Source organism: Sporothrix schenckii, assembly GCF_000961545.1.
Source record: "Sporothrix schenckii 1099-18 chromosome Unknown Cont49, whole genome shotgun sequence".
NCBI classification, from domain to species: Eukaryota; Fungi; Ascomycota; class Sordariomycetes; order Ophiostomatales; family Ophiostomataceae; genus Sporothrix; species Sporothrix schenckii.
In genome coordinates, this window is record NW_015971150.1 from 2,087,799 (window position 1) to 2,113,052 (window position 25,254).

At 55.4% G+C, this 25,254-nt stretch overlaps 8 protein-coding genes across 8 annotated transcripts; 3 read left to right on the forward strand and 5 right to left on the reverse strand.

Annotated features, from left to right (window-relative positions):
- Window positions 1–261: 261 nt before the first annotated feature.
- SPSK_05679 (uncharacterized protein) lies at window positions 262–654 on the forward strand (the record flags this gene model as incomplete). The annotated part of the gene is made up of 1 exon (XM_016732420.1): window positions 262–654. One exon carries the CDS (start codon window positions 262–264, stop codon window positions 652–654), a length of 393 nt encoding a protein of 130 aa, XP_016583195.1.
- Window positions 655–3,518: 2,864 nt separating this feature from the next.
- On the forward strand, window positions 3,519–3,737 carry SPSK_05768 (uncharacterized protein; the record flags this gene model as incomplete). Its single annotated transcript, XM_016732503.1, has 1 exon — window positions 3,519–3,737. The coding sequence occupies one exon, from the start codon at window positions 3,519–3,521 to the stop codon at window positions 3,735–3,737; it is 219 nt and encodes a 72-aa protein (XP_016583196.1).
- Window positions 3,738–5,285: 1,548 nt separating this feature from the next.
- On the forward strand, window positions 5,286–5,608 carry SPSK_05713 (uncharacterized protein; the record flags this gene model as incomplete). The annotated part of the gene is made up of 2 exons (XM_016732453.1): window positions 5,286–5,382; window positions 5,451–5,608. 2 exons carry the CDS (start codon window positions 5,286–5,288, stop codon window positions 5,606–5,608), a joined length of 255 nt encoding a protein of 84 aa, XP_016583197.1.
- A 1,235-nt stretch (window positions 5,609–6,843) lies between these two features.
- SPSK_04797 (uncharacterized protein) lies at window positions 6,844–12,403 on the reverse strand (the record flags this gene model as incomplete). Its single annotated transcript, XM_016731562.1, has 2 exons — window positions 6,844–12,175; window positions 12,210–12,403. The coding sequence occupies 2 exons, from the start codon at window positions 12,401–12,403 to the stop codon at window positions 6,844–6,846; spliced, it is 5,526 nt and encodes a 1,841-aa protein (XP_016583198.1).
- Window positions 12,404–13,406: 1,003 nt separating this feature from the next.
- On the reverse strand, window positions 13,407–14,798 carry SPSK_05279 (sulfate transporter; the record flags this gene model as incomplete). Its single annotated transcript, XM_016732029.1, has 1 exon — window positions 13,407–14,798. The coding sequence occupies one exon, from the start codon at window positions 14,796–14,798 to the stop codon at window positions 13,407–13,409; it is 1,392 nt and encodes a 463-aa protein (XP_016583199.1).
- Window positions 14,799–16,286: 1,488 nt separating this feature from the next.
- Window positions 16,287–16,973, reverse strand: SPSK_05569 (pali-domain-containing protein; the record flags this gene model as incomplete). Its single annotated transcript, XM_016732312.1, has 1 exon — window positions 16,287–16,973. One exon carries the CDS (start codon window positions 16,971–16,973, stop codon window positions 16,287–16,289), a length of 687 nt encoding a protein of 228 aa, XP_016583200.1.
- A 1,031-nt stretch (window positions 16,974–18,004) lies between these two features.
- SPSK_05699 (uncharacterized protein) lies at window positions 18,005–18,358 on the reverse strand (the record flags this gene model as incomplete). The annotated part of the gene is made up of 1 exon (XM_016732439.1): window positions 18,005–18,358. One exon carries the CDS (start codon window positions 18,356–18,358, stop codon window positions 18,005–18,007), a length of 354 nt encoding a protein of 117 aa, XP_016583201.1.
- Window positions 18,359–21,106: 2,748 nt separating this feature from the next.
- Window positions 21,107–24,019, reverse strand: SPSK_04923 (GTPase-activating protein RGD2; the record flags this gene model as incomplete). Its single annotated transcript, XM_016731683.1, has 3 exons — window positions 21,107–22,161; window positions 22,248–23,906; window positions 23,974–24,019. The coding sequence occupies 3 exons, from the start codon at window positions 24,017–24,019 to the stop codon at window positions 21,107–21,109; spliced, it is 2,760 nt and encodes a 919-aa protein (XP_016583202.1).
- Between the last annotated feature and the right edge of the window lie 1,235 nt (window positions 24,020–25,254).

A 25,254-nucleotide genomic window follows, 5' to 3' on the forward strand; every position in this document is an offset into this window, starting at 1 on the left:
GGTCATGGAGATGGGCGAGGATGGCCAAAGATAGTCAAAGAGGGTCTGGAATGATGGGGGATGACATCGACAAAAGATGAACCGCATTCATCCAGTTGGCTGGTCGGATACGATGTACGGGGGACGCCGGACAAGCGAGCTGTCCGCAGCGGTGTCGTTTGACGACGCCTTGCACCACATCGTAAAATAGCGAGGCAATGGCTTGTTTTCCTGCGAAAACAAACAACTCTTCAATAGTCCCTACTGGACTTCTCGCTATCAATGTTTGAGATGGATGGGACGGTTATTTTCAGAAGGGTTGATCGTCGTCATGGGTCATGGGTGTTTGGGGTATGGGTGAATGCTGGGGGAGGTGCTGTCTGGCACCATGGCTGCATGGTTGACATGTTGGCGTTTGGAGAGGAAATGTACAAAGAGGTGAAGGATGGCAAGATGCGATTTTGCGATTTCTTGTGGGAACCGTGGTTTGAGGGATGGGTGCTCCGTCTTTGCGAGCCAATCGTAAACGGCAGCCACGGAGGATCCGCAGGGGTATGGGCGGGAGGAGCGATGGAAGATGAGAAAGGGGAGGGGAGAGTTGACAAGAGAAGGTGCGACCCTACGCCCGCGGACGCCACTTGGCATTGGAAGCGTATGTTTCAGATTGTTCCATGATCACAGGAAAAGACAGGGAAGGGGCGATGGGAAGGAACTGCAATTGCACATTGGCGAAGTCATACCGCACAGCCGCTTTTCAAATGGGCTGCACCGGACGTATCGCATGCAGATTCCGTAGTCCGCACCACTCTTCCGCTGCTTCCAGGCTATCGGCCGACGTGAAGAAAAAGGCTGTCGCGAATGCATGAAAGGAAATACCGAAATCCGACAGACAGAGCGACTATTTGTGTTTGACTGAATTTTGGCATTTTGTTCGTGGTGTGGCTGTTCCTTCCTGTTTCGGTAGTCACCTATATCGTGCTTTCCTTATGAGGACTACTGTACTTCGCTTACACGCTCCTTCCTCATGCTCAACCTCATAACTAACTGTGCGTCGAAGTATGCATCGTACCTTCTTGCGATGGACCTTTTCCGTAACTTCTTTTTATGTAGCAGTCCTTCTACCAAAGAGCTGCATCTTGGAAAAGGGGCAACGCCCAATCCAGATTCCCCAACTTGAGATAGTTGTTTACACGAAAAGCTGGCTCACACTCGACATTGTTTGCGTCTTACAAGGGTGAGCCAGCCTTTCGCGTAAACAACTATTTGTATGGCCTCCAACGATTGATATGCCTTCAACTTTGTCAGATTACGGCGGCACGGATGCGCGGCATGCCGTCCTTGGTTCAAATGACAATCATTTCGTTCGTCTTGTTCATTTTGTTGACCACCCTCTCGGCCCCATCCCCCCTGTCTGTTGTCCTCTTGGTACTGTCTTTGCTACACTCGATTCGGCCTCTAGCGGTATGGTATAACGTCTAGAATGGATCGGCTTCGACAATCTGGAAGCCTTACGACACTTGCTACGGCTGATTCAAGAGTATCGTCTCATCTTCGTTGCGTCGAGCCCACGTCACAAAATCTTCGCTCCATCTCCATCGCCCAATGATGCGCTCTCCCAAATCTCGCCCTGTCCACAACGGGAGTGCACGGCCAGGAACGACTAGCCACTGACTGCAGCGATGTCTTACACATATCCAAAATCTAGACGGCCATTCGACCTTTGTGAGAGCATCCACCAGCCGTCATATGTATGTCGTAAGTCGCCCAAAACTAGCAGCGCCTTTTCCGAGTCTCCCCGCGCACAGTCATGTACCGTGCGAAAACATTAGTACTGTGTCATAAACACTGTTATTAGGTCGGTGTTTTACGTGCCTCGCTCAACTCTTCCGCTCGATAGTACGCACTGTGGAGTCCATCGTCATCGCTGGTTCGGTATCGCGCACTAGTGGCAGCGCAAGCCACGAGCAATTCTCCGCAATTGGCAATTGCCTCTTTCATGGACCCTTTTTCCTCCTTTGGGCCGCCTTCGAAAGTCTTTCTGATATTTTTTGGTGCTGTCTCTGCCTCGTTATCACCCAATCGCACGCACGGCTTTCGTCCGGGAACAGTTCCATGTGCTCTCTCGGTTTCGTCAACGGCTTTTCAACGACCTCGACATGCAGATCCGCCCAGAGTTGACTCCGCAATAAAACCCCCGTCTCTCTTTATCTCTCTCATGTCGATTCTGCGCTGTTCGCTTCTCGTCTCCCGAGGTTTGCCCGGCTTTACACTTGCTTGTCTCGGCTTTCTCTTCTTCTCCATTTCTCCATTCTCGCTACAGTTTCTTTGATCTCACGCGGAAGCCGTCAGAAGTAGTATTTTGTGTTGGAGAAATTCCGTCTCTTTGCTGTTGCCATTCTTGTTCTTAATCTTCTTTTGTTTCCTTTTACATCATTTTCGCATTCCGATCCCGCCATTACCCCCAGTACGCCCCCACGTTCACGAGCCTCGTGCCCTCGCACAATTGTGCCGACCATCCACACGCACAAATTTGATATTACAATACTTTTATTTTCTCTTTCTCTACGTTTTCGTCGCTTGTCTCTGGTCGTCTTCTCGTCGCTTGTCAGGACAGTAAAGGACAGTCTCGCTCGGGCACAACCCCCTGCGTTTCCCGTCTCACCTGTGCCCGGCCCTTGTCTCTTCATCGCGCATTATCTCGACGCTTTACCACGGGCCAGATCGCCGTCCCGCAGCAGTACACCTTGACCGGTCCAGCCCGAGCTCTGACAGTCGCATACGCCGTCTGTTATTTTCAGTCTCAGCAAGTCATTAATATCGAGGAAACCTCCGAGGAAGAAGGAAATCCAAACGCAAAATCTACTCTCTTTTCATTCTTCCACGCGGCTCAACCTCGATACCCGTCTCGCCTCGTCCTCGCTTGTTGCCGTTTTATCGAACTCTTCCAATCTTCTGTCAGCGCTTGCAGATGTAGCACTCTTCTTCCGAATAGCCACATCTCGACACTTATTCCGGTTCCGATAGTCAGAAATAGACAAGGCACTTTCTCGTAAGTTGCTGATTTTGTGCTGCTTTGTGCGAATATCACATGTACTTTTGTCTAGTCTCGCGATTTACTGGCCTCTCCAATCGGCCCCCAATTTGGTGTCCCGTTATACGTCGCCTTTTTCTTGCGTTTGCTCAGTTTAGCCGGCCCTATTCGCTTAAACCACTGGTGTGGCCTTTTCTGCATTTATTATGTTTTTGTTTGCATTGTCTCTTCTGCCACAATTCTAGTGAGGCTTCTCTCTACTTTATCTCCCGCGCAATAACGAGGCACTGCCGTGTTGTCATCTTTGTCTCGGCCTTGTGGTTCTCTGTTATCTGTCATTTATTTGTTGTTGCGTTCTGCCATTTCCATTTGTTCATTTTGTTTATAAACCTCGGCTGCGCACACCGTATTTGTTTCTTCGTTTCTCGCTTCAACGCCGACTTCTAACAGTCTCCGCTAGTCTTTCTATTTCTCTCTCCCACCACATTCAAGTCCACCCACCACAACGATGAACGCATCGCAACAGGTAGCGGCCGTCGCCGGACGGTCGTCTGCCACATCGGCGGCAACAGCAGGCGGCAAGATTGTGCCTCCACCACCTATTACGGTTAAGGCATCGACGACCGAGTCCTTCCTCAAAGACTTCACCCTCGTCGCCGAAGCCGCAAAACGCGCCCAGGTCGCCGTTATGATGCGCGACTTTGAAAATGTCGGCCTGTCCGGGTAGAAACGGAAGTTGAGTTGAGCCCAGGGAGTCGGCGGAGAAATCGGGTGCAACGAAGGAGATCAAGCCAAAATTCTTCTCCAGCCACGACACCACACTCGAAACAAACGTTGCGCCTTGCAACACTGACAATACCATCGAAGTCGTCATCAGCGCCTCCTCGTTTGCGGTCTGCTTGTCTCCTCCGCTCGATCTTGAAGATTGCGAACGGGCGGTCCATCTCCCTCCGAAACGGCTTCTGTCATCGATACACTCCTCTTTACACTGGACAGAACCGCCTCTCTGCCCGACCTACATTTTGTGTCGTTAATTCTTTCTTTTCTCCCCCCCCTCCCTTCACATACATGGGGGATGCTTCTATGTTTTTTGGGAAGCCGGAATCTATTGGGCGTCTATTTGGATTTGAACTTTTTACGCTGGAATATCTGGGATTTTATTGTTAGGGCGGCCCTTTGCTTTCTGACTTTGTCAACCTGTTTTGTACCTTTCTATTTGCCAACGAGCACTTTCCATTTCATTCCTCCTTTCGGGCGAGATAGAAGGCTGGGCTGTCTTCGTAGGCAGCCCGAGACGGGTTTTAATATAGAATCTGCTTCTTTGTTCCCTTTATATCACAGAGTCTCTTCAGCTTCATATTTCCACGACTTCTCTCTCTTTTGCGGCTCAAAGAAAGACAATTTTACTCATATTGTGTAATGTACAATCGTTCACCGAGTCGACTGTTGTGCATCGTCATGGGTTTTTGTCAGTTTGCGTGACCGACAATAGACATTGGAGTGAATCACTACAGAGCGGTGACGTCTTCTTTAGTTGCAATCCATTAGGCCTCTAGACGCCGGTTCAGGGAATAGACCACCTTTCGAAAATGAGAGGCTCACGACGTTGTCCACGTGCTAATTGTGAATCAGTGGCGGCGATGCGTGGCAGGCACCAGACCACAAAAGATAGAAAACGTCATTGCACAAAAAGATGGGGAAGGGGCCAGGGGGAGAGGGGAGTTGGCTGGGGACGGCAACTGCCCTGGGCTGTCCCTGGTCCGGTCTCGTCGGTGCAATCGAGGCGGGCTTGCGGGACAAGGGCAGGAGCATCCAGAGGCTCCATCGACCCCAAATCCAGCCCATCAGCGTGCAGCTAAATGACTTGGTATGACCAATTTCGAGTTTCTCCGCCTTTGCTGCTTTGCACCACAAACGTGCCCATTTCTTCCCCCGCGGAATCTATGTCGTAGACAGTAGCGCGCCATGTCTGATTGGGGCGAGTCACCTAACAAAGGAACCAGGTGCTCCTGCAAGAGCGCAAGGCACAGCATTTGGGGGCCATTTTGTTAGTCGCTCTTTCCTAATGGTAAGCGAGCCGAGGTAACTTGGTTTCGCTGAGGAAAGCACGATCGGGGACGGTCCTTACTGTTGATTTCCAGTTCACACCCCGTTTTAACTTCGTACCAATTCTCTTTCTCCTTCGCGACGCTTCATTTTCTTGCCCCATATTCTCTTTTTCAAGCCAACGGCCGCAATCCTTCCTGCAACACTCTCGCTCCCACACACCGCAACAATGTCCAAGTCCTTCACCCCGGCAGAGGTCGCTAAGCACAAGACCGATGATTCTGGCATCTACATTATTGTCGACAATGGCGTCTACGATATTACCGGTGAGTTTCGCTCTACGTTGGGAGCAATGCACCGCCAGAGCAGCGAATGATTGCTAACCGAATCCCAGGCTTCGTTGATGAGCACCCCGGCGGCGCCAAGATCCTGAAGCGCATGGCTGGCCGCGACGCCACCAAGTCGTTCTGGAAGTACCACAGCCAAAAGGTCCTTGACAAGTACTCGGACCGCCTCAAGGTCGGCACCGTCGGCGAGGCGTCGAAGCTGTAAGGTGTGGCGAATAGACGATAGACGATAACGAAATCGACGGCAACAACAGCATCGAGCCGAACCGACGGCAGACCAAAACACGACGAAGCGAGCCAGGACGGAAGGATGTTGCTTGGAAGCGGATGGCGACTCGAACCGAAGCCAGGACAGTTGGCATGGCACTCTGCAAGGGACAAGAGTGGGCGGAGGCTACGGACAGTACATATCGGAATGGGGGCCGAATCAAGTCTTGTAAATACCATGTTGAGCGACGCTGGATGTCTTGGAGCTCGCTCTCGAGGCGATTTCGGCCTTTGAAGGAGTCTGGGTGACATTTAGACGTAAAGTAATATAGGGGCATTGTATACAATGGAAAACTACGACTCAACTAACAACGAGCGGTCGCAAAGCATAAAACGTGACAGCGTATTTTGTATTATCGTGAATGCTTTCAGGAAAGAAATACTCCTGTGAACACACTTGAAGGGACATGGTAAATAAACGATGAGGCAAATCTCATACACAGATACACGAAAAACTCCTTGTGACAAAACCCGAAAGCCCAAAGCCGTGAGGCCCACCAGAGCCACTGTTTTGCTTGTACAAGAGATGACAAAAAATGAGCGTGTTGAGAGAAAAGAGGAGGGTGAGGAAAGCGAGAAGATAGACGTCGTCAATATTAAGAGACAAAACTCCGAAACGCCCTTCGCTGCGAAATACACCCAAACCGGAATAAAAAAAAGAAGTAAATAGGAAGTCAATGGAGAAAAGAAACAAGAAAAAAGAAAAAATGACAAAGTAACCCGATTAACCAAACCGGTGGGTGTCGTGGAAAGGAGAAACGCCGTAAACACCTTCTGGAAGGGAGGAGTCGAGCTCCTATTTATTGGACCCGTCCCAACCCATTTCCATAACCAAATCCGATTCTATTTTTGTGTAACCGGGTGCTGTACGGATGGGACAAACAAAACATAAAGGAAAAAAGAATACTAAAGAAAGGCAATGGAAAAAGACACAAGAGAAGGAAAAAAGGGTCCGCCGGTGACAAGTGTTGGGGGAAGAGAAGCATTCGTGTCAAAATGGGACCCTGCCCAGGTTGGGATGCCGCCGAAATGTCAAAACTTTTCGAAAAGCAATGTCGTTGGGACACAAACATGATCTAGACATAATGTTACCAAGACAATCGTCAATCGTCAAGACGTGGTATGAAGACATAACGTTGTCAGGACATAGGTCCCCCCTGCCACCAGGTACATCTATGCAGACGAAGTGGGATGCACAGGTGCCGGGCCTGGAGCCGGAGCTTGCGCCGGAGGAGAGGATGGGGTCGGTGTTGGCTTGGACGGGGCAGTCGCGGCAGCTGGAACATCTGGTGCGGTCTGGACGGTCGGGGCAGCGGGAGCAGGTGTCGAAACTGGAGCAGACGGAGCGGCTGGAGCAGCGGGAGCAGCCGGAGTTGCTGGAGCTGCTGGAGCTGCTGGGGATGCTGGAGTTGCTGGGGCTACCTTGACAGTAGGAGCAGGTGTGGTAGTTGGCGCAGGCGTGGTGGCTGTTGGAGAGGTGGCAACCGGCGCGGCCTGGATCGGTTGAACAGCCGGAGGCGCTTGGACTGCCCGAGCGGCAGGAGTAGGTGGTACTGCCAGTGTGGCGGGAGCAGCTAGAGAAGGTGTGGCAACTGACGTGGTCTGGACTTCCGGGGAGGCTTGAACTGCCTGAATGACATGAGATCCTTGAACAACTGGGCCGGCCGGAGCGACCGTAGCGGCCGCAGCGACTGTAGCGGCGGGAGCGGCGGGAGCGGCGGGAGCGGCGGGAGCGGCGGGAGCGGCCGGAACCGGCTGGGACGGTTGAGCAGCTGGAGCAGCCGGGACCGTTTGCTGCTGTGGTGCAGGAGCTGCCGCTGCATGGGGCTGTCGTGTGGGAGCGGGAGTAGCAACTGGGGCGGGAGCCGGCGTCGTACGTGCCAGACCAGCAGCAGCCGGAGCCGGCGTGGACGACGCCAGCGTCAGGCGGTGCGCGTCAACAACTTTCTGAGCCTCCTCCATAATCAACTTCTCGGCGCCCTCTATCTCTCTGCGCTCAGCCTCGGTCTTGGGCCGCATCAGCGACGCTTCGGTAAAGTCGAGCACGCGGTCAATGGCCGACAGCACAAGCGCTTCGGCCATGTCGCCCATCTTGCTCTTGAGCAGCGACGAAAAGGTGTCGTTGAACGCGGCGAGTTTCGCAATCAGGTCCGGGTCGGGCAGGGCACTGACAGCGAGCGTGGCCTTGACGTTGAGAAAGACGCCATAGAGAATCTCGTCGAGCTGCGCGTTGGCGTTGATCGTCTTGGTCAGACCCAGACCGCGGTTGGCGACGGCCATGGCGATGCCCTCCACGTTCTCGGAGAGCGTGTTGGCCTGGGTCACGACCTGCGCGCGGAACAGGCGGACAAGGTTGACGAGTTCCTGGGACACGGCTGGCGGCAGCTCGCTCGGCGCTGGTGTACTGCGGGGTGTCGCCGTCGAGACAGCCTGAGCAGCCGCCGCCGAAGCAGGAGTGCCAGAAGCTGACGCGGATGCCTGTTGGAGCTGTTGCTGGGCTTGCTGTGGCTGTTGCGGCGGCGGTGGCATGCGTTGCAGTCCCTGTGGGGCCTGCTGAAGATGCTGAGCTTGCTGTTGATGCTGTTGCGTCTGCGGAGTCGTGGCCTGTGGCGGCCGGGCCGAAATCGGGCGCATCTGCTGATCGGTGTGGTCTTGGTTCACAGGACCACCAGCTGCGACAACGAGCTGCTGTTGGCTGCGGGGCGTGGCCTGGGCAAAGGGGAATGGCGCAGCAGGCTGGCTGGGGCGCTGCTGCTGCTGAGGCTGGTGTTGTTGCGCCTGTTGCTGCTCGTGACCTTGGTCCTCCACCGAAGCATAAATGTGTTGCGGTTGAGGTTGGCTTTGAGCTGCTGGAACTCCGTTGCCATTGGCATTGGCGCCGTTTGGCGCAGTGCCGGCAGGCAAGGGCGCAAAACCTGCCGTAGCATGCTGCTGCTGCTGCTGCTGTTGAGGCGGAGCCATCGCGTTCTGGGTGAACTGCTGCTGTTGAGGCTGACCGACGTACTGTTGGCCTTGCTGCTGGAACTGCTGCTGGGGCGGGAAACCTTGGACATAGCCCTGCTGCTGCTGTTGCTGCTGCTGCTGTTGTTGCTGCCACTGGCCGGCGTAATTCTGGTAGGGCGTGGCGACTTGGTTCTCGGGCGAGCCACCCTTGGCACGCTTCTTTCCGGCGTCCAGCTCGACGCCCAGCACGCGGTGCCACGTGCTGGTGGCCTCGTCTTTGCGAAACGCGACGTTCCCGATAAGGTTGTGGCGGACGCTGCTTTCCCAGCCCTTGGTCTCAACGCAAAAGTAAAAGTACTTGTACTTCATTTGGATGCGCTTGTAAATTTGCTTGAGCGACAAGCCGTGGGGCACGGCTTCCGTAAGCACTTCGTCGATAAGAACGCTGTAGTTCTTGCTGGGTTTGGTCTTTTCGGCGGCCGTGTAGTCGTCCGCATTGAGTTCCAGCGGCGGTGTCTTGTACCGCTCGACGCGGCCCCGATTCTGTCCGGACGGCCCGCCGCCGGCACCACCAGTACCAGCACTGCTCCCCTCGCCGCCGTTGTCTTCCATGCCTCCACCACCGAAACCGCCGGCACTGACCACATTGCCGTCAGGGCCGACCTCGATGAAGCCGCCATTGCCGTCGTCAATGAGCTGGCCTTCTTCGCCAACCCTGGGCTTGCGCGGCTTGTATCTTCGCTTCTCGGGCTGGTTTTCGGCGCCTTCGGGCAGCGGGTGCTTGCGTGGGCGGCCGACCTTGCGCTTGACAGGAGTCTGGCCGTCCATGCCGGGCGTCCCGGCCACACTCGGCGTCCCGGCGGTGGCCGTGCCGGGTGTGCCGAACTGCGCATTGAAGGGATAGCCTTGAGAATCAACATTGCCGTCGGGTGTACCGGGGACGAGGTTGTCAAGTCCTTGGTGTGCGTTGGCGGTGTTGTCGAACCCGCCATTGGCAGCATTGCCGTTGTTGGTGGCAGCACCCTTCCCCTTGATGTCAACGTTGGCAAGCTGCTGGTGCAGAGCGGCGGCGTCGGCAAGTTCGCCGGTCGAGGTAGCACCAATGGCCTCGAGCAGCATATGGGCGGTCTGCTGGTCGATGGGGTCGGCGTTGGGGTTGTTGGGAATAGGGTGCACGTAGTCCATACTCGGCTGGTTCATGTGCGCCTGAACCAGGTGGAGGTCGTGCATTTCGACATCGTTCTCGTCGAGTCGCCGCTGTTGCTGCTGGGCTGGCTGGCCATCGGTGGACGCGGCGAGAAGAGGCTGCTGTTGTAGTTGCTGCAGCATCTGCAGCTGTTGCTGTTGTTGCTGCTGTTGCTGGTGGACTTGTTGCTGGGCTTGCTGCTGCGCATTTGGCGGTGGCGGCTGCTGCTGCTGCTGCTGGGCCTTGAGTTGCGCCTGTTGAGATCCCTTTTGGGCGGTCGCATCTTGGGCCTTTTTGTCCTGCGAGCCAGAACCGGACGCCGCTCCTGCTGCAGGATTCCGTGACTTCTTTTGCTTGTGCCGCATGGACTGAATGGCCTTTTGAAGAAGCGTTTCTTGCTCGGGAGAGAGGCCGCCGTGCTCGATGCGGTCCTTCATTTCGCGGATCGAGAAGAGGCCGTTCTTTGGAGGACGACCGGGGCCGCGCTTCTTTGGCTGGCCGGTGTCCTTCTGCTCGCGGAAGGTCTGCATGATCTCGGCGATCTCGGCGAGCTGCTCGTCCATTTCGGCAGCCGCAGCAGCAGCCTCGACGCCGTCGTTGGGTGGGTTGGTGTCGGTCGCATTTGCCTGGGCAGCGTTGGTCGCATGCGCCGCGTTCGCTGCCGCCAGGTCCGCTCGCGTCTGCTCGGGGCTCAACTGCTGAGCTTTCGGCACTGTTGCGGTCCCTGAAGCCAGGTTGGTTAGTTTTGCGTTGCCGTTGGAAGACGGCGCGGTGTATGGCGGATTGGAGGATGAGAAAGTGGTAGTGTTTGTGTGGTTTGTGTTTTTTGTGTTGGTGGCGCGGGAGGCAGCCTTGGCCGGGGCGTGGTCCTGACCGTGAGGGAAGAACCGTGCCACCGCCGACGGCTCGCCGGCACCTAGGTCGGCGTCGTCGTCTTCCTCGCTGGTGTCACGAGCGTGAGGCGAGGAGCCGTTATTTTTCTCAAAGTCAAAGCTGATCTCCTTGCCGCCTGTGGCCTGTGCTCTCCCATTGCGTCTCTTCTTACTCTTGCCGTGGGGCCCGTTGACGAACTCGGGCTCGCCGCCGGTCATGCCGTCGGGGACGTAGCTGATGGCGAAGCGGAAGTGAATGTCCTTGATCTGGACGCAGTCATTGCTGCGCAGCGTGGCGGTATGGCCAGCAATGAGCTTGTCGTTGATGAAGAAGCCGTTCTTGTGGATAGGGATGGCCTCGAACGTGTGCGTGTCGGCGTTGAAGCAGATCTTCATGTGCTGGCGAGAAATGCCCTTGGTGCGGCGCAGCATCTCGTCGAGGTTGCCAGGCGAGTGGATGCCGATAAAGGGCTCCGTGTCGGCAGATGGCATAAAGTCGTTGACGGTCAGGCGCTTGGAACCGGGCGTGTGTGCAACGTACTCGCGGTCTGAGATCGGGTTCGGCGCTCGCGGCACCAGCTCGAGATCGGTCTCTTCGGCCTCGCCCTTGGGCGCAGCCGCGTGCTGTTCGTGCTTTGACGGCGTCTGCTGTTGCTGGTCCTGGTCCTGGTCTTGGTCTTGGTCCTGGTCTTGGTCCTGGTCCGGCATCGGCTCGTCTGCATCGGCCTGGCTGTTGCGGCTGCCGCCACTCCCTACTGAGGGTCCCGCGCCGCCGTTGGAGTGCGAGCTGGCAGGACGCGACGACGACTTGCGCTTGCGGCGTCTGCGCTCGGCGGACCGCGAGGGACCCAGGAAGCCGCCCTCCTCGCTGACGTACGAGCGGCTGTACTTTGGCACGCGAGGCGGCTCAAAATTGCCATTGTCGAGGCCCTGGGCGTTGCCGTTCTCGTCGATCCCGCCGCTGCCGCCCTGGGTTCGCATGCTGTGTCCTGCCTCTTTTAAGCGGCGGGCCTCGTCGACGGCGAGCTGGTCGCGGCCGATGAGTACGCTGTTGGTGGTCATGTGGAAGACTGCGTCGGCAAAGATAAGGCGGGCAAAGGAGTGAATGTGTTCGGTATCCTCGTCGTCGGGGACGTGGTTGTGGCTGTGGCGTCGCAGGGTGGTTTTGCGAGGCGGCTTGGTTTCGTCGGCATGAAGGAAGTAGTCGTCGGTGCCGGGGAGGCGCATCGCGGCCGGGTCGACAAACGGAGTGCCGCCTGAAGTCTGATGGGCGTTGTTTTGCGACTGAATTTGGGATTGAAGCTGATTCAAGGCCGTCACATCGTTGTTTGTTTGGGCGGCGCCCGCCAGACCGGCCGCGGCGTCTTCCTGGCCCGGCACCGACCCAAACATGTACATGCCGTCGATGATGTCGGCCGCGGCCGGGCCGGCGGCCGCGTCAGTGGGCGAAGTCATCGCTGCGGACATGGCAGCTCCTTCGCCGAGGATGTTGTTGCTGTGGGCCCTAGTAATTATGGATGGGGCGATTGGGGTCCTACGGCCCGTCGCTGATGTGGGGTAAGCCTTCGATATGAAAGGCAACGGACTCGAATTCGTAGACACGGACAGTGGGAGGGTTGGCGCAAGGGGTGCGAGAAGCGAAGTGAAGTTGAAAGTTGGCGATGTTGGATTGCTCTGAAATGCCGTCGTGGGGGAGCGGCTCGTCTTTGGGCGGTGTGTAATCGAGGGCCATGATTGGCTGATATTGCCAAGTCCAAAAAAAATTTGGCAAAAAAAACGGAAGGAAGTCGGGGCATGATTAAAGTGGGTCTTGTCAGTTTGGGCCAATCCAGCGCGTGCACGGGCACATGCCAGTAAATAAGCGGGGCCGAGTCGGCATGGGCGAATCGCGTCTAAGCGATCTCGAGACCGCCCAATCGAGGACCTCGAACCGATTTCACGAAATCGCAAGCCACTGATAGTCTGCACGACAAGCACGTACGGGAGAGATTCTTGGCAAAATCTGTATTAGTTTCTGGGACTTCCAAGTAAAAATCGTGTTTTTTATGTTTCTGTGTCAAGCGAATGTCGGGAAAGAAGAAAGTAAACTGAATTTTGTAACATTGCGTATGGCGGGACGAAGAAGCCGAACAGAAAACCTTTACAGGAAGGAGAACAAATACTAAGGCAGATGCAGCGAGTGCGCCCAGAAGTGTAACTGCAATAATTTCATAGCGACCGGTGATATCTCGTGAGCATACTCTAGAAACAGATATGTTGCGAGTGGTGGTATACGTCATCCACTAAGTACGTCATTGGAACTCAAAGTGCAGATTAATCGGTACCGTGGCCAGTCATGACCAGCTCGATGATGACGCAGGTAGACTACTTTGGGACCACAGGAAGAATTAAATATAGACTGGCCTTATCCAGCTAGCCTACCCTAGTATCGAACTTTGTACTGCTTTCTTCCTCACATCAACCAGTCAACAATACGCTTTACGAGCACCATAGGAGAGTTGTCTGTTATGACAAGAACTACGACTAGAGTTGGGAGAGAAGGAGGGGACGTGAAAAAGGGGGCGTATGAAAGAAATGCGAAGACCAAAATCCCATATGTACAAGTATACACCGTACAAGAGAAGACCAAAGACAAGGATGATGATATATATATTTAATAAATATCTACGTGCCGCTTTTCAGCATCATTAATCTCGGTCATCCGGTGCTGGTTCTCGTGCCCATATTTCAAACGTCTATGAAGCCAAAAGTGTGCTTGATTCATCATGGTGACCTGGGCGACGGAGACGGTTGTGGCGGCTGCGCCGAGCCTCAAGCGCATCTGCCAAACGGTAGGCGCCGTGGCACAGCAGACCGGCAACGAAACCGACGGCGTCATTCTTGAACGCCAGCAGACAGGCGGCCGTCATAAGCATGACAGTCCAGCGCTCGCGTTTCTGCTGGGCGCTGTACGATGTATCGCCACCTTTGTTGAGGGTCACACCCGCGGCTGTCAGCTCCAAGCCGGCGGCCAGGACGAGCACACCGAGGAAGCTGCGCGGAAAGGCACGCAGGAGGTCCAACAACGTTTCGCCCCAAAACAGGCCCAACAGCAGTTTGGCAGCGCCGAGCAAAATAACGCTCGCACCACTCCGCGCACCGAATCGGTACTGGGCAGCCAATCCGCCAGCGCCGTGGCAGACGGGCATGGCACCAAACCAGCAGCCGACAAGGTTCATTACGCCGACGCTGCAGCCGAACGCCGTGACGGAGGTAGCGGGTGTGAAGGGCGACGACGACGAGAGCGATAGAAGGGGCAGAGCGGACGATGAGAACAGCTCATCGGCCAAGGCAGACACGGCAACGACCGAGTTGAGCGTCGTAAGAGGCAACTGCGCAACAGCCATGGCCCAGGCATTGCTCGACAGCCAATGCGGCAAAACAAGGCGGGGCGTCCACAAGGCGAAATGGGGGAGCACGTGGCCGGCATGGTGGCTGTGGTCGAGCAGCGCAAAGACGAAGCCAAGTAGAAACACAACGAGGGCGAACGGCAAAAAGGCCGGACGGACGGACGACGAGGAGGAGGAGGAGGATCCCACTGGGGCCATTCGCTGCGTCAAGAGCAGACCGGCAAACGCCGCCAACGCCCACAGCCGGTTGTCCAGCACCGACGGTTGGTCCAGCCAGCCCAAGCCACCCAGTAAAGAAGGCCCGCCCGCCGACAGCGCCAGCGACAAGCCCGCACCCACCTGGATGCCCTTGACGACCGGCACCGGCACGACCTCGGCGAGACGGCGCAGCAGGCCCGTCACGGCCAGCACCAGCACGACACCGCTCACGAGCGCTCCGGCCGCTACGGTGTCGCGCAGCGAGGCGTTTTGGGCAATGGCGGCAGCGGCAATGGCCTTCATGGGCTGGACGGGCAGCGGGATGCCGAACCAGAGACCCGTGGCCATGTTGAACAGGCCCGAAAAGACGAGGGTTGACGACAGCGACACGGATCCCTGGAGGGCGAGCGCGGCCATCAGCGGCAGCAGCGTGCCCAAGTCGCCCAGGGCGCCCGAGATCTCGGCAAGCGGGCTGCGGCGGAGCGTTGCCAAACTATGGCGGCCACTACGGGCGACGTGCTGCCAGGGCCACGCCGTCATTGTGGTGATTCGATGTGGTTGACAAGTGGTGGAGTGGACCGTAAGAGCTACGTCAGTGTCGGTGTCGGTGTCGGCGCAGAATGCAGATTGCGGGAGTTGAGATGATAAAGACCACCCGCAAGTCAGGCATGCGTGTCGACAGATTTGGCAAAACACCGGCCGACGACAGATGATGCACAATTGAGGGGCTGACGGCAGCCGCCGATGGGAAGGCTTGTAGCCTCGCAGTTGCCCGATAGCGACTTTCAGCAATCAATTAGCTCCCGCTGGTGTCTTTGTCCAGTGGTGGATGTTGGGGGCCTTAACTCTCTAAAGGCGCTCAGGGCCTGAGTCAGGGTCTCTCTGCCTGGAAGGAGCCACCCGCAAGACGGACTATCCGCCGTAATTAGCTTGCCATGGTCTGCCGCTGCCACAGAATTGAGATGCCAGTTTAGTCACGTGGATCGCGGCGTCGTTGAGGAAGGTGCATCGAAGATGGAAACAGTCAAGACGACTAGTGGCAGTGATTCCTATTATTATGGAGTGTTGAGGACATCGCTTTCTCTTGCGATACTCTTCAGCGCATTCATCGACGATCAGGGTGGTTTTAGCGGGTTCCGTCCCTAGCACCTGATGCCGCAGAGGGATGCAGGAAATCGGCATCACGAGCGACAGGTAGGCCACTCTGAATGCTGTTGACGTCAACTCGTCGTGATCCGAAGACAAGGATACAACATAACCGAAAGGCCTTGAAATTTGTGTCCTGTTTTCGGAGTAGTCCGTTTTCGATGTGGTTGCAGACATCGCAGACGGGCCGTTAAGTCGGTCCACTGACGTCATTGTTGGCAGCAAAGTAGGGCAAATGGCTGTGGCTAGAGTACTCCACAGAGGCTTGACAGCCGTGAGAATGGATCAACACGTGTATCTGTCGAAATAGGTCTACATGTGTATGTCGTAGATGAACAGACACGCCAACAATAGCTAGAACTGTATAATGATATCACAACTGAGGTGCAAAAAATATCCTTAGTAGAGTATCAAAATTCAAACTCATATTGGGTGATTTGCAGAATCTCATCGTGAGTGTTTACGTCAAGGCACAAGCTCACGTCAAGTCACATACACGCAATTGATCCTAGTACCGTTGATTTATTAATTTGGTTGTTTATTGACGTCTTTGATCTTATTATGGTACAGATTGGTTTCTTTGCAGAAATTGCAAGTAAAAAAAGGAATGGGATATCATATAGATCGAAAAGGGGAAATTGGTTTGCAAAAAATCAAAATGGTGGATATTGCGTCTTGGAATTTCAGTGAAAATCAAGTGATATCGCGTTGTAACTTCGTCAAAACGATCGTGAGTGAGCCTGCCGAAGCAGCCGTTTTTTGGTCATACACCGGTCATTATGGAGCTGTCGTCAACACTCCCACTCTTCAACACAAACATTGGAGTTTTTTGTTTAAAAAAGTTATACTGTGCTGGGTGCAGGCGGTGCTGCTGCCGTGCGCTTAGAAGAAGCGGCGGCGGCGGGGCTGCGCAACGTAGGCCGGGTCGACCTTGTTCGAGTGGTTGCGCGAGCGGTGCAGACGGGCGCTGCAGCACGTGAAGAAGACAACCAGGGTGCCGATCAGCAGGGCGATGGCGGCGGCCAAGATCAGCCAGAGACCGACACCGTACTTGGCCGAGGCGCCCCGGAGGTCGTCGTTGACGTGCTTCTTGACAATGTGGAAGAGCACAAAGTCGGTAATCAGGACAATAACGGTGATTAGAAACGCGACGAGTGAGACGAGCGCGCCAAGGAACGAGCCGATGACACCGGCGCCGACAGCCAGCAGGAACGCAATAAAGGCAACGCCCGTGGCAATGGGGTGCAAGACCATGACGCGGGTCAGGGCCTTGGTGGAGTCTTCCGAGGCGTTGGAGAAGTGCTCGTCATCGTGGATAACCGCAGCAGGGTTGTAGCCAATCTTGCGGGGCGAGCAGACATTGTGGCCGTCGGCGGTGTGGATGGTGCAGTAGCCGAACGTGCCAAAGGTGATGGCGGACTGGTGTTCGCTGGTGCCGTTGGCCAGGTCGACCTTGAGCAAGGAGATGTTGTCGACGACGGGTGCCGAGATGGTCGTGACCAGCAGCAGGATGGTGGCGGCGAACAGCAAGAAGCTGCCGATGTGGTGGAAGAAGCCAGTGCGGGCCATTGTGCTTATTATCGCAAGACAGTAGGTCAGGCAGAAAAGAGAGAGTGTGTGTGACAGAGAGAGAGAGTGATACGAGGCGCAAAGGCTGGCCAAAGGAAGTGAACCAATGTAGAACAGAGGAATGTGAATGATAAAATGGAATGAATGAGAAACAGAAATAAAACGTGGGATCAGAGGTGGCGGGACTGGCAAGATATAAACGTCTGGGAGTGTGTGAGAGGCGACCCTTGACAGAGACTGGGGAGACAGTTTCAGACAAGTACTGGGCACAAACAACGTCGTCGAGCAACGAACGGCAAGACGAAGGAGGGCGCAGGCTTTGTCCCAAAAAGGGAATACGCCAACACAAGACAAGGAAGACTGGAGACGAAAAAAAGGGCAAAGAAATAAAAACAAGGTACAGATCGTCACAGGTACATAGGTACCTTGTCACGTCTGCAAAATGTGCTGTATGGAGCCATACGACGTATTACGACATTCTCGTGGGTGTGTGAGGGAACTCCGTATTGCGACGGAACGCACTCTAAAAATCAAACATCGTCACTGACTGGACAGGGGGTGGGTCAACACGACACATGCCACTACAGTGGCGTTGGTTAGGTTTTGTTTGGGTGGAGCTGCAAAATGGCTGTTCTGTCCAAGCGTACTTCGTGGAGGCGTCATGGGCAGGGCGAGCAGGGGTGGTGAGACAGGGGTACGACGTCACTACGTAGTAGACTTGGGAAAAGTCCATCGTAGTTGTATGCAAGGCCAAGTGCCGTTCCAGCGTCCGTCTGCAGTCTCGTGCCTTTGTGAGCAGTTTGTCGTTTTGTGTTCCTGCCTTGGAATCGCCTAAGTTACCAACGTCGTCACTCTGCAGGGCTGCCTCCCTGAGCTTGTTTGGAGGAAGCTTGGTTCGCTGGCTCGGCTGGCTTGGGCGACGGCCAGACCGTACACATACGTCGTCCAGCCACGAGCCGTCTTACCGCTCATGCGGGTTGTTAGTGTCCTTGGTCACCCTGTGTCTCGGCCACACTCGACGCGCAAACTGCTCAGGTATCGTCGAGCTGTCTTGGGGAGACCTCCAAGCTCTGGTTGTTCTGCCTTTCAGGTCCTTCCAGGTTCCAGACAACACTTTTTGCACTTGCACACTGCCACACCGGAAAAAGCAACACGGGAGTCGTAAGACGAGCCCAATCAAAGCTGTCAAAGAGCCACAGAACAGAAAGTCCAAAGAAGGTAAAGGCGGGGGCTGACAACTGCCGTTCGGCTGACGACCAGTTGTGTCCTTCCTCTCGTGTTCTTTTTTTGGCTTCAGCTTTGCTCGATTCGATTTTGCTTCCGTCTTCCGCCCAGGCTGCCGTTTGAACTGGCAAGGAGCAGCGTCGTACAACGAGCGCTATCATTTTGACTACTCGTAGGTCTTTCTTTGACGGTCGTCGTCTTTATTAAACGTGATCGCCGTCGCTAAAGATGATAGCGGAAGGTTAGATCAGGCACCCTTCCGGTCTGTCGCTGCTATTTCGGACTCTTTAGGGGGCGCTTTCATTTCGTTGGCTTGTTCCAGGGGCTTTGTTCTGTTCCCATTCGCTATTCCGCTTTAGACAAACGTACAACTTCTCCCGTGTTTCTATTTTCTCCTTCAACGATGCAGTCGGAGAAGTTCGAGCAAACTTTTTGTCTAGCGCGCCATCCCGCCAGGTCAGGGCAAGTGCGATGATGGACCCTCCGCCTGGGAAGGAATGAGGGTGCCTGATGAGCTTGGCCACAGCCCGCCCGCGCAAAATACGTCATCATATGGCAGTGAGTGGCTGGTGGGTGGGGCGGTTGTAAAACGAAAAGGGCCAATGACACCCCAACGAGACAGAAACAAAAAAAACAAAGTGAAATCATTTAAACGGAAAGAGCGAGTGGGCCCCAATTGACCTGAACGAAAAGTAGCAAGGATGGTCACGGTCAAATTGCTCCGGAAAGTACGTCCGGACAGTCAAAAGCGAAATGGAGTCGGCGTGAGGAAAGAGCGAACAGGACGTTCTATAAAGTACAGAGTAGGTGCATCGAACGTGCGGACAATTTCGAACTTCAAAGGCGCTCAAAGTACACGTTGAAGTGCTCGATTTCGTCGTACTTCGTCATAATGTACTACGCACCATGCTCACTTATCCATTGCATCGTCATGTCTCTATTTCACGATGCAGTCGAAGGGTTTCAATACTACACAAATCAAGGCAAAAGGGGGCGCCGGAGAACGCTATCGTTTGTGGACAACATTCTGGTTCGTTTCCCTGTTCTGCTCGAGCTGTCCTTTCGCGACGTAGTTGAAGGGACTTGCTCCGTTGTAGGTGGATCTCTGCAGCTGGATTTAGAGTATTTTTTAGAAAGGAACAGAAACGGCAAGGCAAGAAAGTTGTGACATCTTTCGCGACACAGCTCGGACCAGGGGGTGCTTGTGTACGGAGTAATGAGGTCAGTGTGCTTTTGGCGTTGTCCTCGCCTTGGACGCTCCCCATGTCGCATCAGGCCTGGACCTGGTGAGAATTTGCACTAGTCCTTGACTGGCCAAATGGGCCACCGCCACTGGAGCTAGGGAAATGGGCCAGGACATCACAGGGGACGAAGGGACCCTTCAGATCGAGGCCATCAGAGGCCCATCGATGTTTTCGTCGTCTCCCCGTGCTCCCCCTTTTCGGTTTGTTTTCCTGGTCTGGGGCGGGTCTGGTTCCTTCCGACTAACACGCCAAGCACGCCTTGGTCTCTGTGGCTCTTTAAGAACAATAGAGAGAGGAAATGAAGCGAAATGGAGAGGGCAGAAGCAAATGAGCCGAGTACTTCCTCCATTCATCTGCGGGTACCACTGGCACACACGATTCAGATGGACTGTGGCTCGGTTTTGTGCGTATCCGAACAGCCAAATAGGTAAAGTCGCCTAAAATACGAACAAGAAATTCAAAAGTCGGTATTGGGATGAAGTACACAGAGCCAACAAATCGGTTCAGAGGCCGCGCAAAGGGCACTGACAGCTCTCAGGCAGAATGCGGGAAATGATTCTTTGTGAAACAGAACGGGAAAACGGGGGATAGAGAAGGATACAGCGGGAGGGAACGAGATACCAGGCGACAGGTGATAAGGGGAAGAAGAAAAAAAGAACAGAAAATCCACTGCCCGTATTCAAAACATAAAACGTCCTTCGTAAAACGCAAAACGGAGCCCGTGATAGAAAACCGCAATTTCACTAATACGGTTCGCTCCAGGTATACCTGATCGACAGTGCCACATGAGACCAAAAGGAGAAAAATCAGAAAAGAGGAAGAAAAAGGATGTGCCGAGACAGATGAGCGCTAAATTGCACCTAGACGAAGGAAATGCTGTAAGGTCTGGGCTCTCCAGAGTCCAACTCGCCCACGGGAACACGACCTTTGATCAGCCTTTCAATAAAGTAACAAAGGACCGTTAAGGTAACGAACAACATGATGTACTTCTGAGCTCCACCAAAAGTAATCTTACTACCCGTGACTCGTCACCTTGGCATCGGCAGGACACTTTTCAAAGTATGCATGCTCACCGCTGCCGCGCCGCCTCCAATGAGCTGACCCATATTCGCAGCCGAAAAGCACGGGTCAACACCAATGGGCGCACTGGGGTCAACCGCTCCATCTTTCAGCCGTGAGCATGTGGCGCTCTGGGATTGGTTTCGGTCGGCCTGACAGACAGTGGAAAAAGTGACAGCTGGTCAGCCACGCGACCTGTTTCGGCATTGATGTGTACATGCAGAGAAATACACTGTACATGTATCGCTGTGACAGGGCACTCCAGACACAGCTCATGCAGCCCAGAACGATCATCATAAGGTAACAAAGCAGCTTTTATTACCATTGCTTTCCATAAACAAAACGCGGCTTGTCTAGTACAAAAGCGCAAGTGCAAAAGACAAAAGAAGCACAAGATGGAGGGAAACAAAAATGGCATACCGGAAAGTCAATCCCGCAAAGCAAGTAAAAAGGAAACATGAAAAACAATACGAAAACAAATCAGTCAAAAAATAACCCAAGTCCAGAAAAGACGTGAAGACTGCGCAAGCTGGCACTGCCACGTAATGGTCTGCCGCTTTCATCAGTCCTACAAAGCGCCTGGCATCATATCGTGTTCAACATTTCCTAGTCCATCGGCCGGTCCACCAGCGTCACAGCATACTGGGAGTGCCGGTGGCTGCCCGACTCATCAACACTCCCTGACTCGGAAGCTGGCGCTGCGGCACCTGCTGTGGAGGCGCCAGTGGCACCGGCTGAACCGCCTGCTGCTACAGGCACGATTCGCCGGCCGCCGACGAACCGCACACTACTCCGGTTCACGTTGCTGCGCTTGTCAGCAGGCGAACCAGACGAAGTGCCATCCGCAGGCAAGGCCGAGGCCTCCAGGCCCGATGCACCGCCATTGGCTCCCGTGGTTGACGGGTCAACAATGCCTGCCGCTGCTATGCCGTCACCAGGCACCTCGAGGCTCGAGCGCTTGACACCCAGGATGGGGCCGATGCTCTGCCGGTGGCGTTCACCCGACGCCGTCGGGCTCGTCTGGATGGGGAAGCGCGTCTCGGGCCCGCCAATGCTGCGCTCCCGCCGGTGTGTGCTGGCGCGTGGGCTGGGTGCCGGTGACGTCGCACGGCTGCGGCCACCGTTGGCCTTCTCGAGCAGCGCCCGCGTGCGCTCCTCCATGTGCGCCTTGCGGTTGCTCTCGTCTGTGCTGATGGCGCGCGGCCGGTTACCCACACCACCATTGCCCGGACCACCACCAACGCCAGGAGCGGTAGCGGCAGCTAGGTTACCTGACGGCCGGCTAATGGATGACGAGTGAGTCAGCGCCGACAGGCGCTTGAGCTCCGAGAAGATGGCGTCCTTGTGCGCAAACAGGTCGCGCACCAGCCGGTATGCGTGGCGCTCCTCCATCGTCAGCGAGCTCTCGACCCGAGGCCGGAGCACACAAGGCGCAATGGTCGTTGCCAGTGCAGTCACGTACGTCTCGTCCGCCGATGTCAGCTCGATGAGTCGCGTAAAATGGTTCATGCACGCATCGAGTGTCGCAATGTTCGTCAAGCGCAGCTGCGAGAGCGTTTGTTGCAGCACTGGCACACGGCGTGCATCGTCGGGCATCTCACCGGCCGGCGTCTGGTAGATGGTCCGGATGATCTCGTAGACGTGGGAGGAAACAAGGGAGTCTGGAAAGCGAGAGGGCGAGTTGTTAGTAACAAGAGGTGATTGGTAAAATGGATATGTAAAGATATATAAAGCGGCGGGCACATACCGGGAAGTTCGCGTAGATAGAGCTTGAGCAGGCTGGCAATGGTCGGAATATCAAACTCCTGGAGGATCTCAGGCGAGAACGTCTTGCCGTGGTTGACCTTGGCACGAAGCTTGTGCACCTGGTGCAGCGGCACCTCGATCAGCCAGACGTTGCGCCGCGCCTCGTCGCCTTCGAGGTCGGGGTAGTGGTGGTCGAGGTACGTCAGCAGTGTCGTGACCACAATGGGCACACGCTTCTTGTCTGCGCGCGCACGCGCCTCCAGGTCCACACCAAACGTATCCTCGTCCACCCGGTTGTAGTAGTTTTCGTATGTGACGACCTTGGGAATAAAGCTGCCGGTGCGGTAGTTCTCGAGCAGGTAGCGCAGATCGCCGAGAGGCTGGACCGTCTCCTGGTACAGCACGAGCTTGTCGACGGTCGACTGTAGGCTGGGGATCACGTTGCTGATCGTGCCCGAGAAATCGAGAACCACTGTCTTGATAGCCTTGAGGCGATCGAGCTCGCAGCGCTCCAGAAAGCGCAGGTGGTCAAAGATGGCTTCCTCCAGCTCGCAGCGGAGCTCGTCCAACCGCCGTACACCAGCCTTGTAGCGCTCGTCAGCCTCGCGCGCCTCGCGCCGCATGCGGTCGCTGGGCGTCTCGTTGGGAAAGGCTGTGCCCAGCATGTTCCACTTCTCGAGGTACTCGTTGACGGTGCCGATGACGGGCGAGTCGATGGAATTTGGGTCGTTGCCGGCAGCGTTCAGCGAGAACGTACGGCCCAGCGCAGCCTTCTTCTCGGGCACGCCGCTCAGCTGGAAGGCCTTGGGTCGCCACTGGTACGACATCTTGGAGCTGTTGGCGAACGTGTTTCCGACATTGCCGACGAGCCGCAGGAAGCCGTGCGTGACCAGATCCTGGCCAATACGCTCGGCATAGCTGACGCTGCTGGTGTTCATGTTCTTCTGCAGGTACTCAACAATGTCGGAACCGGCCGAAGTGTTCTGGTACGTGCCGAGAATGGGCACCTTGGTCTCGCCCATCTTGATGTTGTTGAGCATGTGCGCCAGGATCTTCTTGACCTGGTCGGGCTGGTAGGTCTCGTCGCCGATCTCGTAGGGCTCCTCTTCCTCCTCGGGCCCTTCCTCCTTGTCGACCTTAATCTCGGGGATCTTGTTCTTGGGGCTCGTCTCGGGGTCTTGGAAGGCCAGCTTGTTCTCTTCCTCGAGGTCTTCGAGCAGCCGCGACTTGTTGAAGTAGTTGTTGCGCAGCTTCTTGACCTGCTCGAGCTGGCGGTCATGTGTCTTGATGCGTGTCTGCAGCTCGTCCTGGCTGTCCTGAATGCGTGCCTCGTGGGCGTCGCACCAGCGCGAGAAGGGGTTCACGACGAGGTCGCGTATGTTCTGCGCAATCTTGCGGTGGTTGCGTGCGGCGTCCTCCATCTCCGTGCGGACGCCTTCGTAGGCCTTGCGCACGCTGGCGCCGTCGTCGCGCGAGAAGCCGCCTTGGACCTTGTCGACGGTCAATGGGATTTCACCAAGCTTCTGGCCGTACAACTCCTCGGCCTCGGCACGCATCCGGGACACGATCAGCAGCTGCCTGTTCTCGATGACGCCCTGCTGGAGCTTGCTGAACAGGATGCCCAGGCCTAAGAACAGAAACGAAAGGAAAAAGCTGTTAGCTGTGTCTCACCATGGTATGCACGGAAGTCGCCAAGTTTAGAGCCCGGCCTCCTGGCGAGCGCCTACCTGCAGCATAGTCCGAAGACCAGAACGAATCTGCGAATCCAGGCATGACGGGCGACGTCGAGCTGGGTACGCGGGGAAGAAGCAAAGGGTATCGGAGACTGGAATCGACGTTCGAGACTCGAGTCGAACTGCAACGGTCTCGTCAAGTCGATGCGAGAAGCAAAAGGGCGCGCACTAAGAAGCGATTACCGCGGAGGCGGTGCGAAGGGAATATGGGACCGGACTTCTGCCCCGTCGTATAGCAGAGTGGGCAGCGTCAATGTCGACTGTCGCTGGACGTTGAAGCTTTTGGTCGTAGAGTGACGATGTCGCAAAATAGCCGAGACAGTTCGTCGAGCCGTGGCCAGGCCGCAGGAAGACTGCAGCGAATACAAAATCGAGGATGCTGATGACAAAGAGAGTGGGCGAATGAAGAAGAGCTGGCCGCTGTCGAACGAACGGGATCGTGATAGTTACGCAGCACAAAGGACAAGGAGGCAATACGAAGACGATGCAGCTGCTGCAGAAAAATAACAACACAACTGGCAACGACTGGATAGGAAGGCACAGCGCAGACCAGGTCAGCCCTAGTTCCTGCCGTCAGCTTTCAGCAGGAGGTTGTTGCACTTTACGCCTGTGACCAGACGTCCGCAAGGGGTAAGAACACGGCCCCAATTTGGACGGTTCTTGCCCCTGCCGTTGCTGGCTGGTAGCTTTGCGCCGTTCCTTCCTGCTCCACTACAGCGCTGTACTGTGCTGGGCGCTGTGGCGCACGGTATGTTGTGGCAGTCATACGCGGCCGCTGATTGGTCTACAATTCAAGGAGGGCAAAGGGCAGCCAACGGACTCCAACGGCGCATGTCGGTTTTCCTCTTGTCAGTGAGTGGACTTGGAAGGAGCAGGAAAACGCCTCGCCCTCCACTTTATATTGGCTTACGAGGATGCAGACCCCTGAAGCTTATACATGAACATACGCTCTGTGCCTTCAGTCAGTTGACCCAGCAATGCGGCCATTATTCGAGTACTCCGTAGATGCATAAGGATCAGTCTTAACATGTCTTTCTGCAGCCATGAAACTGAAGCGCCAGGAACTAAACGACGATCGGTCGATATTCGCACTGTATGACGGCGCAGCAATTCTGGGGGTAGCCGTGCGAGAAACTATAATATACAGTGTTTGATGTAAGGAGACATGATTTGTTTCCTTGCCAGTTCAACAGACGCATCAGATAAACATAGTCGATAATGCTCTTGGACGCTTAGGCCGCTTCAGTGTGCTCAAATACCCGGCATCTGCGGTAC